Raw genomic sequence first — 14,658 nt, 5'->3', positions numbered from 1 at the left:
CCCAACTCCGGCATTAGAGCCCTTACAGCGGGGCGAATGGGTGACGGCTCGGCGGCATAAGCGTAGAGCCAAAGCTACCGCTGAGGCTCGCCCACGGGAGCACCACTCCTCTCCGCGTCACGTGTCGAACAGGTTTGCTCTCCTTAGTGATGCACCCACTGAGAAACCTGAAAGAGCTCTGGTTATAGGGGACTCTATCATACGGCACGTGAAATTAGCTCAGCCTTTAGGGGCACCAGCAGCTTTAGTCAGGTGTATACCGGGAGCCAGGGCGCCGGACATAGCAGGTAATCTTAGGGTCCTAGGCAAGCACAGGTTCTCAAAGATAGTTATCCATGCAGGAGCTAATGATATACGCCTTCGTCAGTCTGAGGTTACTAAGAGTAACTTTGTAGAGGTGTTTAAATTAGCGAAGGCGATGTCCGATGCTGTAGTATGCTCTGGCCCCATCCCAATGCGGCGTGGCGATGTAGCTTACAGCAGGTTATGGTCGCTGAACTGCTGGCTGTCCAGGTGGTGCTCTGAAAACAGTGTGGGCTTTATAGATAATTGGGCTAATTTTGAGGGCACTGCTGGCCTGTTAGGGCGGGACGGTATCCATCCCACTCGGGAAGGTGCTGCTCTCATTTCCTGCAGCATAGGTCATAGTCTCAGAACAGGCCTAGTTAATTTCTGACAATCCAGAGCCAAGGCCAGGGAGCAGACGAACAGGCTAAACCGACTGTCTGCTAGCTGCACAGAGTCGTCACTCAGGGCCCACTACATCGAGACTGTGTCTGTTCCCCGAGCTCAACAAAAAGGTAGAAATTTTCAGAGAGTTTGTTCCAGTAACCTAATCAATATAAAATTAGATCAGACTGACTGTACAGCTGCTGCCAGCACCTTTGATCTAAAGGTGGGGCTATTAAATATTAGATCTCTTACATCTAAAGCGCTAATGGTTAATGAACTCATTACTGATCAGGAGTTTAATGTACTGTGTTTAACAGAAACATGGATTAAGCCAAATGAATATATAGCATTAAATGAAGCGAGTCCTCCTGGATACAGTTATATACACCAGCCTCGTCTAACTGGCAGAGGAGGAGGCGTCGCGGTTATTTATAACGATTATCTAGGTGTAACACACAAACCTGGTTATAAATTTAATACATTTGAAGTTCTTCATACTCATATAATGTATGTAGCCTCAAAAAATAAGTCTACCCAGTTAATTCCATTGCTTATTATTTACAGGCCCCCGGGGCCATATTCTGAGTTTCTTTCTGAATTTGCAGATTTTATCTCAGATTTGGTTATTTCCTTAGACAAAGCTTTAGTTGTCGGAGATTTTAATATTCACTTTGATAACCCAGAAGACCCTTTAAAAACAGCGTTTGTGTCCATCTTAGATTCAGTCGGGATTAAGCAGAATGTCATAGGACCGACCCATAATGGTGGTCACACCCTTGATCTAATACTAACATTCAGATTAAACGTAGACAATATAGTCATACTTCCACAGTCTGAAGTTATCTCAGATCATTGTCTCATCTCATTCAAAATATGTCTGAGTAATAATATATGCACCTCACCACGCTACTGTATTAAACGTACTTTCACGTCAACTACTGCACAGAGCTTTATAAATGATCTCCCAGAGCTGTCAACTTTGATTGGGTCACTGTCAGCCCCTGCAGAACTCGATCAGGCAACTGAATGCTTAGAGTCAACATTCCGCCATACTTTAGATAATGTAGCTCCTCTAAAAAGGAAAATGGTCAGAGACAAAAAATTAGCACCCTGGTATAATGATGACACTCGCACATTAAAACAGACCACTCAAAAATTGGAACGTAAATGGCGTCAAACAAAATTGGTAGTGTTCAAATTGGCGTGGAAGGAGAGCTTCCTGAAGTATAAAAAAGCTCTTAGTGCTGCGAGATCAACATATCTCTCCTCCCTAATAGAAGATAACAAAAATAATCCTAGATTCCTATTTAATACTGTAGCAAAATTAACCAGGAATAAGTCCACTATAGACACATGCACACCTGCAGTATGTAGTAGCAACGACTTCATGAATTTTTTTAATGACAAAATTGAGAATATCCGACAAAAAATTCAAACTACTAATTTAAGGTTAGACAATGAAAGTGACCTTGTAGTTAACAATATAACTGTATCAGATCATCAGTTAGAATGTTTTACTCCCCTAAAAGAAACTGAATTACTCTCATTAATCTCTACATCAAAAGCCTCAACTTGCGTACTAGATCCCTTACCGACACATCTATTCAAACAGATAATGCCTGGAGTAATTGAACCGCTTCTAAAAATAATAAATTCTTCTCTTATGATTGGCTATGTACCCAAATCCTTTAAACTAGCAGTTATCAAACCCCTGATTAAAAAACCTGACCTTGATCCCTGTCAGCTGTCCAATTATCAGCCAATATCAAACCTCCCCTTTATCTCCAAGATCCTTGAAAAAGCTGTGGCACAGCAGTTATGCTCATATTTACATAGGAATAACATCCATGAAATGTATCAGTCAGGATTTAGACCTCATCATAGCACAGAGACAGCACTGGTTAAAGTAGTAAACGACCTACTGTTGGCGTCTGATCAGGGCTGTGTCTCGCTACTTGTGTTGCTTGACCTTAGTGCAGCATTTGATACCATTGATCATTCCATTCTTCTGGATAGACTAGAAAATGTTGTGGGAGTTAAGGGAATGGCCCTCTCCTGGCTCAGGTCTTATCTAACTGATCGTTATCAGTATGTCGATATAAATGGTGATATTTCTAGACGTACCGAGGTAAAGTTTGGTGTTCCACAAGGTTCTGTCTTGGGTCCACTGCTTTTTTCTCTATATATGTTACCTTTGGGCGATATTATTCGTAAACATTGTATTAGTTTCCACTGTTATGCTGATGACACACAGTTGTATGTCTCTGCAAAACCTGATGAGAGACACCAGCTTAATAAAATTGAGGAATGTGTTAAGGACATTAGACACTGGATGCTTATAAATTTCCTTCTGCTTAACTCTGACAAGACTGAAGTACTTGTGCTAGGACCACATAAAGCTAGAAGTAAGTTTTCTGATTACACAGTAACTCTGGATGACATTTCTGTTTCTTCACGTGCAGCAGTAAAAGACCTCGGAGTGATTATTGACCCCAGTCTTTCATTCGAAACTCACATTGATAACATCACCCGGATAGCTTTCTTTCATCTCAGAAATATTGCAAAGATAAGAAATTTAATGTCATTGCATGATGCAGAAAAACTAGTCCATGCTTTCGTTACCTCCAGGTTGGATTATTGTAATGCCTTACTGTCTGGATGTTCCAATAAGTGCATAAACAAGCTCCAGTTAGTTCAAAATGCCGCAGCAAGAGTCCTTACTAGAACTAGAAAATATGACCACATCACGCCTGTCTTATCCACACTGCATTGGCTCCCAATCAAATTTCGTATTGATTATAAAATACTACTATTGACCTTTAAAGCACTAAATGGTCTCGCACCACAGTACCTGAGTGAACTTCTGCTCCTCTATGACCCGCCACGCCTACTTAGATCAAAAGGTGCAGGCTATCTGCTGGTACCTCGTATAGTGAAGGCTACATCAGGGGGCAGAGCCTTTTCTTACAAAGCCCCACTGTTATGGAACAGCCTTCCAAGTAATGTTCGGGAATCAGACACAGTCTCAGCATTTAAGTCTAGGCTGAAAACATATCTGTTTAGTCAAGCCTTTTGTTAATGGTGTTTATGAGGTAAAGGAGTAGATCTGGAGGGTCCTCAGACATAGAGTGTTTTGGTAAACTGGGATGTATGGATGCTGTCAGTCCCCACTCGCTTGCTCACTCGAGTTTGTTGACGGTGCAGTGGCTGGCTGCTTTATGTCCCGGGGCTCCCTCATGCCTGTGTTACCTTCTGGCTCTCTCCTTTTAGTTATGCTGTCATAGTTAGTTGCCGGAGTCCCTACTTGTACTCGGTGCAATATGTATACTGTTCCTACTTATTCAGGTGACATTGGGCATACCTAACCACCTGTGTTTTCTTTCTCTTCCCCCCCCCCCCCACCCCAAATCTGTCCCTCTGAGTTACATGGAGTCAACAGGAAATCTTTTGGTGGAGACGGTGGGGACCTCGACTGGCTATCGTAGCCTGCAGGGAATCGGCCGTCAGACGTTCTGTCGCATGTCCCAGACCCGGTGAAATGTAACTGAATTGTCTTGGCCAGGCCTAAGGGTCCCATCTGCATCTCATCATTGCTGAGGAGTGTGCTCCCATCACCCAATCAAGCATCCAGCCAGAGCAGGTCATGATATATTTTTTACCATATTAACATGCCATTGTGCGTCATGCCTGATGTAAAGACTCTCGTCTCTGCGAGCCTACCACACAGATTTAATACTTGTCATTTTTAGGGCATACCTAACAACGTGTTTTCTTTCTCTCCCCCCCATCTGTCCCTCTGAGTTACATGTTGATCCTGGGATTGAGATGCTGGCCTCTTCTGCCCCTCGGACCTGCTTGATCCATCCTGGTGCCCTGTGTCTGGTCGGAGTTTTATCGCCCCACTCCTGTGAAGGACGGCCCCATGAGGACAGTTGAGGGTTATACCTGTTAAAACTGTTAATATTATAGTCAGGCTGTCTGTTGCTGCCCAAATGAGGATGGGTTCCCTTTTGAGTCTGGTTCCTCTCGAGGTTTCTTCCTCATGTCGTCTGAGGGAGTTTTTCCTTGCCACCGTCGCCACAGGCTTGCTCATTGGGGATAGATTAGGGATAAAATTAGCTCATGTTTTAAGTCGTTCAAATTCTGTAAAGCTGCTTTGCGACAATGTTTATTGTTAAAAGCGCTGTACAAATAAACTTGATTTGAATGAATCAACACCTTCTGACCAAACAGAATCAAGAATCATTCATGGGATAAAAAGTTACTGCGAAGTTACTTTTTGCATTCATTTCTGCAAAAGATTGAAAGAAAATAATGTCAAATTCAAAAGGTGGCCTTGGGAAATGCTTCTTGTACACTTATCATTTGGAAACCGAAGGAAGGTATTTGGTACTCTGGGTCTGGAGGTATTTTCAAAATAAAAGGGCAACTATTGATTGGCAAGAAATGATCGAGTCAAAAGACTCTATTTACAGAGCGTCTAAACATGCTCAAGGCAGGAGAGGCTTTTAAAAACGACCTCCAACTGGAAGAAAATCATCTTCCGGTGAATAAGAATCCTCAAATTGATTAAAATTTATTGTTGTTGTTACTGTCTGAGGTGTTGAAAAATTTTTGGATTGTTAAAATGTTGCACCGAGTGGAAGATTTTTTTTGACGGAAGTCTTCATTTTTCCTCTGTTTCATTATTCAATAATTAAGTACTTCAGAAATTAAATAAAATCAGTATTTAAAACACACACTTTTTTCTAATTTAATACATCACGGTTTTGACGGAATTTTCTTCTCAAACTTATATAACCACAATATACACCTATCGTACAAACAAGTATTGTGAAATGTTCTTTTTTACATGTCATCTGACCAAAGCTCTTCATTCTGGTCGACATTTTATAAATGAAAAAGTGCTGCAGAAAGAAAATGAGAAACTTACCAAAAAATAATAATAATAAATTAATGAATTAAATTTAAAAAAAAAAAAAAAAGTGATGATGCTTGAGTACGCATGCGGTGAAAGAATTCTGGGGTGATTTCAAAGAAATCAAAAGGATCTTCTGTGATCCAAAAACAGAAATATATTTTAAACCAAACTGCTGTAAAATTCAGCAAAGCTGAGGATTAAACTTTGTTCTAAAAAGTTTCACCAGGCTTTAATTACACGAAATGACAGACAGGAACTCATCCGAACTTAAACACAGTTAGGTCTCATGAAGGAGGAGGATTTTCTTGCGTAAGGAGCTCTGGAGGGAACTGGGTAGTGCACTTCTGTGAGTTTAATAAATCACCTCTTGTCACCTTTTCCCTTGAAACAGAATCAGAGCGTCCTTAGAGATCAGAAAACTCACATCCGTGTTCGATGTCTGCTTCATGTCTTCACATTCAGGCGTAAATTATTCCTCAATGGAGCTTACTGGTTTTTTTTATCATCTTTTTCTTTTTAACGTCGCTCTTATTTACAGTGTAATTCCTGGACGAGGTGCCGAGTCTCGACCACACCCATGACCCCGATGATGAAGAGATGGGACAGAGGGAATGAACCAAGTCCACCAGGGCAGAGGTTAATGTCTCTGTAATGGAGATACCAGCACTTGTACATGCTGCTGATCAACTTCAGAGTTGACCTTTCCCTTGGCATTTGAACTCCAGAACGCACATCACAAGCAAAAAAAAAAAAAAGACTAAGGCAGCTTCTTAATTACTGAGAAGAGACATGGAAACATTCCAGTTGTTGGTGGACTTTTTATAACAAGCTGCTAATATTAGCTTTTGTGTATGAATTACTGACTGCAAAACAAAGAACAATGTTGCTATTCTGGGGTGTTTTTATTTTTTGCACCACTTTAAATGCAAAACTCATTTTAAAACAAATCAGCCGATCCCTCGACAGCAGCACGATACATCAAATCCCACAGATACAAATTAAGAGCTTCAGTTAATGTTCACAGTGTTTGAACATCAGAACGGGAAAAACTGTGATCTCAAACTGTGACTTTCTTTCACTGTGGTATGGGTGTTGGTTTGAGCCAGATGGACTGGTCTGAGTATTTCAGAAGCGGCTGATCTCCTGGGGTTTTCACACACAGCAGTCTCTAGAGTTTACACAGAATGGTGCAGAAAACAAAAAAACACTGAGTGAGTGAGCGACAGTTCTGTGGGTGGAAACAAACGCCTTGTTGATATGAGAGGGTCAGAGATCAGAAAATGGACAGATTGGTTTGAGCTTTTTTTTGCCAGGAAGGATATAGTAACTCATATAATCACTCTTTACAACCGTGGTGAGCAGAAAAGCATCTCAGCATGCAACAGCAGAAGAACACATTGGGTTCCACTCCTGCAGCCAAGAACAGGGATCTTAGAATCAACAACAAGTTCCTATTAAAGTGGCCAGAGACAGACAGAACGCACACACAGAAAACAAGCTGCTGTTGAACAATTTAAAGAAATGTTCTTTTGTATCTTCTCCTCCTGGATCCAGAATCTTCCTGAGGTAACATTTGCATCATGATCTCCTGAGAGATTTGGAAGTATTCTTTCAAACCCTGTAACCTCAGATTCACACAGCACCTGTTTCTCGTTCGATAAAACAGCAGGGGTTTGGTTCTGCTCCATCGTCTACGAATCCAAGGTGAAGTACAAGTATGGAGTGCGCTCGGAAACAACAACTGAAGCAGCAAATCTGTATTTACCTGTGCTGTTATGGGTGGTGAGATGTGGGGAGTAGGATCCAAGAGCAGAACACAGACCAGTAAATCCAATAATAAAAAAAAGATTTAATAGGAGTAAAAAATAAACCAAAATAATCCAGAAAAAGCTAGGGACAAAAAAAACGAGGCAGGCAAGGACAAAAAACACTAGCATAAAAAATAGTCCAGACAAAACTTGAGGCAAAAACGTAGCACAACAAGCATGAAAGACAAACAGTGCAAAAAACTGACAAGAAACAGGCAAAACAGAGCAAAATCCAAGAAGCAATAATGGTGCAGAGACGACATGAAAAACCAACGAGACGTTCTGACAAAGTCCCCTTCTGAGAACGGCCTTTTTATACACAGCAGAGCAAACCAGGAAGTGAATGCCGGCAAGATGGAAGTCCTGTCCCAGATCCGGATTAGCACTGAACTGGGAGATAAATCTCCGGAGTGGAAGTCCAGGGCGGAGCATGACAGTACCCCCCCCCAATGAGCACCTCCAGGTGGTTTAGGAAGAGTGTCCAGGTGTTGCTGGTGGAACTCTGATGAGTGTTGGGTCCAGTATGAACCTGGCAGGGACCCAACTTCTCTCCTCGGGGCTGTAACCCTCCCAGTCCACCAGGTACTGGAGACCTCTGCCTCGCCGCTGCACCTTCAGCAGTTTCTTGACCATGTAGGCCTCACTGCCATCAACAAGCCTGGGAGAGGAGGGGGTTTGGAGGGTGGGAGCAAAGGACTGGAGACCAGAGGTTTAAGCTGAGATACATGAAAAGGTAGGGTGAACACGTCGAATGGTGAGTGGTAATGCAAGTCTAACAGAACATGGGTTGATTACCTTCTTGATGAAGGGTCCAAGGAACCTGGGTGCTAGCTTGGGAGAGATGGTCCTAAGTAGCAGGTGGCGCGTGGAGAGCATAACTCGTTGATCTACTTGGTAGGTGGGTGCCTTGGCACAATGTTTGTCGGCCTGCCTCTTGGATGCGAGTGCGGAGCGAACGAGTCTTCTCTGGGCCAATCCCCACGTCCTCCTACAGCAGCATATAAAGAGCTAGGCTGAGGGTACGGCGACCTCCTCCTCTTGGCTGGGGAACAGTGGTGGTTGGTAACCTAGTGAGCATTGGAACAGAGAGAGACCTGTGGCAGAAGGGAGAGTGTTATGTGCATATTCAATCCAGGGTAGGTACCTGCTCCAAGAACTGGCATCCCTGGATGCCATGCACCTGAGTACAACCTCCAAAGCCTGGTTCGCCCGTTTTGTCTGGCCGCTGGGCTGTGGGTGGAAGCCTGGGGGAGCATGGGTGGACCTTGTCGTCACTGGCCCTCTGGGATAGTATAGCTCTGACCCCTGACTCAGAAGCATCGACCTTGACAATAAACTGCTTGGTTGGATCGGGTATGGTGAGAACAGGTACTGTGGTAAACCTGTGCTTGAGCATGGAAAAGGCTTTCTCTTGAATTGGGTCTTGGTCGAGGTCAGGGCTGGAGAGGTCCGGCCACTGTGCTGAAGTTGCGAATGAAGCGCCTGTAAAAGTCGGTGAATCCTAGGAAGTGCTGGAGCTCTCATCTCAAAGATGGGGTGAGCCAGTCAGCGACTGCCTCCAGCTTGAGGGGGTCCATTTGAATCTTTGCTAGAGCGATGATGAACCCCAGGAATGAGATGGAGCTTTGGTGGAACTCACTTTTCTCCATCTTAATGAACAGTTTATTTTCTAGTAGGCATTGGAGGACCTGCCGGATGTGACCCCGATGTTCCTCCAGGGAGCAAGAGAAAATCAAGAGGTCATCCAGGTATATGAAGACAAAGGTGTTAATGAAGTCCTTTAAGACATTGTTAACTAGTGCCTGGAATACCGTGGGCGTGTTGGTCAGGCCGAAAGGGACTACGAGGTACTCATAGTGGCCTGTGGTGGTGTTGAAGGCCTTCTTTCACTCGTCCCCTTCCCTGATCCTAACTAGGTGATAGGCATTGCGCAAGTCCAGTTTAGTGAACACCTTAGCTCCCTGGAGTAGTTCGAAGGCTGTGGTCATGAGCAGTAGTGGGTAGTGGTTCTTCACCATGATGGCATTGAGATCTCGATAGTCAATGCAGGGACGGAGTGACGTGTCCTTTTCAATGAAGAAGAACCCCACCCCTGCTGGAGAGGAGGAAGGGTGGATGATCCCAGCTGCCAGTGACTCCATGATGTACTTCTTCATGGCCTGTTGCTCAGCAGGTGAGAGAGTAGAGACGTCCCTTGGGTGGCGCCATTCCAGGCAGGAGGTTGATCCCACAATCGTAAGGCCTGTAAGGAGGGAGGGACACTGCTTGGGTTTTACTAAAAACTGGCTTGAGGTCCAGATATGCTGGAGGCACGTGAGAGAGGTCGGGAAACTCACTGGCTGAGGGCTGTGGTGGTTTGGCAGGAGGCAGAGCGGAGTTCAGGCAGGAGGCCAGGCAGGAAGGACTCCAGCCTAAGATGGTGTGATCAGTCCAGTTTAAGTGGGGGTTGTGCTATCAACCAGGGTAGTCCAAGAATAACGGGAACGTGAGGGTTGTTCATGATGTGAAGTTGTATCGTTTCGGAGTGATTGCCTGAAATCCTTAGGGTGAGCAGGGTGGTGAGGTGAGTGATGGTGGTCAAGCCAGTGCCATTGAGTGTCAGGACAGTGAGAGGGACCTCGAGGGCGAGTAATGGGATTCCGAGATCCTTGGCAGTGGCAGAGCAGATCAGGTTCCTGTCCATCCCAGAGTCAACGAATGCCTGAAGATGGTGATGCCGGTTGTTGTGCGTGATGATAACGGGGAGCAACGGTCGGTCAGCAGGGGACTGGTTCCGAGCATTGCCCACCAGGGCCCCTTGATTAACTGGTGGGCTCATCATTTTTAGCGGGCAGGCTCGGCAGATGTGTCCTTACTGACCGCAGTAGAAGCAGGCCCCCATGTTCCGCCGGCGCAGTTGTTCCTCTGCTGACACCCGCACCCGGGAGGTGGGGAGAAGTTGCAGCTGAGGCGGCTCCTCTCTCTCCTACGTTGTAGGACCTGAGCATCGATACGATTGGCGAGGTCCATGAGAGTGGCGAGGTCCGACAGCAGTTCCCGAGATACCATTTTGTCCTTGATGATGTCAGACAAGCCATGTAGGAACGTGTCAACCTGGGCACTCTCGTTCCAGTCGCATGACGCCGCCAATGTCTGGAACTCGATGGCGGAGTCTGAAGTTGATCGGGGCCCCTGCCGCAGCTCCATGAGCTCCCTAGACGCTTCCCGACCGGACAGAGAGCGGTCGAATGTTCACCTCATTTCCTCAAAGAAGTCCTTGAAGCTGGAACAAAAGGATGCGTCGGCGTGCCAGACCGCTGTTCCCCGTTCCCTGGCCTTGCCAGTGAGGAGCGTGATGACATAAGCTACCTGGGAGCGTTCTGTGGGGAAAGCCATGGGTTGTAGCTCCAAGATCAATGAACACTGAGACAGAAAAGGTCTGCAGGTACCTGGTTCCCCACTGTAGGGCTGAGGCGAAGGAAGTCTCGGTTTGTGGCGAGCGGTGAAGGAGGCGGCTGGGCAGGGGTAGGCATGGTTTAGGAGTGCTGGAGTTGTGTGGCTAGAAGGTCGAGTGAGTTGGACAGGGTGGCCAGGTTCTGGGTGATCTGCTTGAGTTCCTGTTGGTGGGTCCCGAGGAGGGCTCCTTGCTGCTGCATAGCCATTGTCAGATGGTTCAGTTCTGCTGGATCCATGTTGGCCAGAATGTACTGTTATGGGTGGTGAGTAGGATCCAAGAGCAGAACACAGACCCGTAAATCCAATAATAAAAAAAGATTTAATAGGAGTAAAAAATAAACCAAAAATAATCCAGAAAAAGCTAGGGACAAAAAAAAAAAAAAAAAATGAGGCAGGCAGGGACAAAAAATGCTAGCATAAAAATAGTCCAGACAAAAAACTTGAGACAAAAACGTAGCACAAACAACATGAAAAAAGATTAAAACATAGTGCAAAAAACTGTGACAAGAAACAGGCAAAACAGAGAGCAAAATCCAAGAAGCAATAATGGCGCAGAGACGACATGAAAAACCAACAAAACGTTCTGGCAAAGTCCCCTTCTGAGAACGGCCTTTTTATACACAGCAGAGCAAACCAGGAAGTGAATGCTGGCAAGATGGAAGTCCTGTCCCGGATCTGTATTAGCGCTGAACTGGGAGATAATAAATCTCCGGAGTGGAAGTCCGGGGCAGAGCGTGACATGTGCCGGTTGGAACAGAAATGAATCCCAACCCCTGGTGTGAGAACATGAACTCACTAATTGCAAAGTTCATCTCGATATCACACTTTTGTAGCTTGTGTCGCTCTGAGCTGATGACCTTCAGACCTGAAGGTAAATATGGGATGTGAAAAGAAAAAATCCCCAGCTGGGTGTTGAGGAAGGAAGCATAGCATGAAATTGCTTGGAGGGAAAAATGCAGCATTGTTTTGCATGACAAATCGATTTAAAATATTTTTTAAAATAATAATAATAATAAAAAATGGACTTTTCAGTCATTCAGTCGCGGAGTAAAAAATAAAGCAGAATTTAAACCCAGGAACAATGAAGCTGTCAAAAGTAAAACGGCTTCTTAAACCCCGGTTTATGCTGCATTAGTCAGGCTGAATATCTCCGCGGGTTGAAACACACCAAGGAAAATGTGTACTGTCGGATCTGAACTGTTTATGTTCTAATTTTTCTAATAGAATCAGTCGTATTTGTGCCGGTTTTTCTTTCTTTTTCCCTCAGATGAATGAGTAGTGACAGTTGATGTTATATAAATGCAAATACACACTTTTTTTTCAATAACTGGGGAAGTGTCTGTCAGCAGAAGCTCGTCTTGTTCATAGCAAACTGTTGAGTACAAAACAGTAAAACGTGGAAAAGCACACACATGGCACAGGACACAAAGTTGGTGAACTCCAGATGTTTTTGTTTGAGTGTGGGAGTAAACTCAGACTCACGCTGGATGTCGATGGTGACCGTGGCCTCCTTGCCGTTTGGAGCTGCTTTGTTGGACGCTCTGCAGGTGATGCGCTGGCCGCTCTCGATGTTGGAGGCCGAGACGTACAGCGTGCTGACGGTGCTCTCTCTGTGGCCGTCGCGCAACAGCGTCTACAAACAAATACAAGCAACAGCGAAGGATCAAAGGAAACCGGAGACGTCATGGAAAATGTCACATTTACTTCCTGTTTTGCTTCGAACCTGTTTAACTGTTTATCTGCCAAACAAGAGAAAAGAAAAGAGCTGAGGACATGCACTCATTACTGACAAGTACGTAAGATTTCCACAGAGAGAGAGAGAGAGAGAATGTTAATTAGAACAAGATATAGTTGTCAAAGAAAGAAAGAAAGAAAGAAAGAAAGAAAGAAAGAAAGCTATCTGGGCATTTGTTTGATTTATATCGTTGCCCATTTCTGCCACTCGTTTGTACGTGTTCACGGCTGCTGTTGTTCTGTGAGAGCGGTGATTTGCCCGTTGTGGTTAATTATCTTCCTGTTCATTTCCTCATCACAGAGCTTTCATTCAGTGAAGGTGTGGAAATGTGGAGTGGAACTGAGTGGTGTTTCTACAAGAGCCTCATCTCCAGTAACCAGAAAAACTAATGATGAGTTTCTGCATCTGTAGTGAGCGGTGAATCGGTTTTCTCCAGCGCGTGCTTCAGAAAGGATGAAGCGTCCCGATAACTGACTACATATTTCTTTCCACCACTGAGAGAGAGAGAGAGAGAGAGAGAGAGAGAGAGAGAGAGGGTGAATCCATTTTCCACCCAGAGCATATAAAATTGAGCAAACTGTTCAGAGACCTGTGTATAACTGAGAGCTGTGGAACATCGTCCCTTTTTGTTGTGTTTAAGTCCAGACTCTGAAGCTTCAGCTGGTCATCAGGATTAAATTAAAAAACGCTTTTCACTTGTCATTAATGTGACACGGAGAACCTTTCTGAGGACATGAAGAGACGGGGGCTTCATGAAATAATAATGTTTCACTGTAATGTGAAGAGAACCAGCAGGTTTAACTCGCAGGGAATTAAAGGAATAAAACACTCTGTGTCCTGCTGTTCGAGTTAAATAATCAAGAACCAGGTCGTGTGCTGAAGGGAGTCACTGTTAATATCCTGAAGTTGATTATTTTCCGATAACAGCATGTCGTGAAGTGCTTTATTCCTCTGACACCACAGTACATTACATTACTCCTTCCAGAAATGTGCTGTAAACGTTTCTGTTCAGAAAACTTCACCTTATTAAAGATTGTGCATTTTCCTTTGTTAAAACAACACCATGTTATAATTTCTTTGACTAAATATGAGTGTGTCAAGATGAACACAGCTTCACACACACACTCAGGCTCCTGAAATTGCAGACGATTGCACAGCAGCACCTCCTGGCTCAAGAAGCGGCGGCGTTCGCCTCTCTGCCATGCCTCTCTTTCCTCTAACACACTGATTTAAATGCAGAGTGAATGCAGGCAATACCTTGGAGTACATGGCACCATTGAGCACCTCTCCGTTACGGATCCAGATGATGGAGGCGGCCGGCTTGGCGTTGTCAGCGTGGCACGTCAGGTTGAGCGGGTCACCGGCTCTCAGACTCACCACGGGCGCTCCGATGATCACAGGGTCGTCAGGAGGAACTGCAGGATAAAATGAATAATGGATGAGATCGTGACTGGTGCAGAGAGGACGGCCTGTACAGAGAGAGACAGGACGGACAGAGAGCCGCCGTCTCATCAAATCATCTGGATCTCATGGTTACGGCAAGACACTGCAGGTGAACAGGGTTAATTAGTCAAACCAAAACATCTTCTCCCACAATTCATCTCTGATACTCTTCAATTTGTTTCTTTTGGAACTTGTATATGCAAATGAGGCTTCATCAATTTAAATTACATACTTACGTATTTGCGTATACTTAATACAGCAAAAAAAATCAAGTCTAAATGGAATGAAATAAGTATAAAAGAGTGTGTTGAAATTAAATTTTTATGTTTAATTTCTAACCCTAATCCTAATTTATAGAAAATCATAACTCCAATCTAAACCATGAAGATTACGGTAAACAGCATTTTGAGCAGAAATGATGTTTCTCTGTCTGTAATATCGATGTCAATGTCAGTCTGTATGGAGAGCGATGAACATGTCAGATTCCAGACTTTTACTTTTAAGATGAGGGAAAATTTAAATAAAAAAGGATTCAAACTAAAAACAACAAATAAATAAATAAATAATAAAAAAATAAATGCAATAACCAACCAACCAAACAAACAAACAAATACAAAAAATATGCACAGAGACAAATAGATAGA

The 14,658-nt window shown here is 44.2% G+C and overlaps 1 protein-coding gene across 1 annotated transcript in view; it reads right to left on the bottom strand.

The window, feature by feature from the left end:
- Nucleotides 1–14,658, bottom strand: part of kirrel3a (kirre like nephrin family adhesion molecule 3a) — a 211,683-nt gene that overhangs the window by 40,523 nt on the left and 156,502 nt on the right. The window contains exons 4-5 of the mRNA XM_060909621.1: nucleotides 13,829–13,986; nucleotides 12,319–12,469 (exon numbers count right to left, since the gene is read on the bottom strand). Of these exons, the coding sequence (XP_060765604.1) occupies nucleotides 12,319–12,469; nucleotides 13,829–13,986 (309 nt within the window). The remainder of the gene's footprint in view (nucleotides 1–12,318; nucleotides 12,470–13,828; nucleotides 13,987–14,658) is intronic.

This window comes from Neoarius graeffei, chromosome 25, assembly GCF_027579695.1.
Source record: "Neoarius graeffei isolate fNeoGra1 chromosome 25, fNeoGra1.pri, whole genome shotgun sequence".
Lineage (NCBI taxonomy): Eukaryota > Metazoa > Chordata > Actinopteri > Siluriformes > Ariidae > Neoarius > Neoarius graeffei.
Note: the sequence above shows the minus strand (reverse complement) of the source record. Positions and strands in the feature narration are given on the sequence as shown.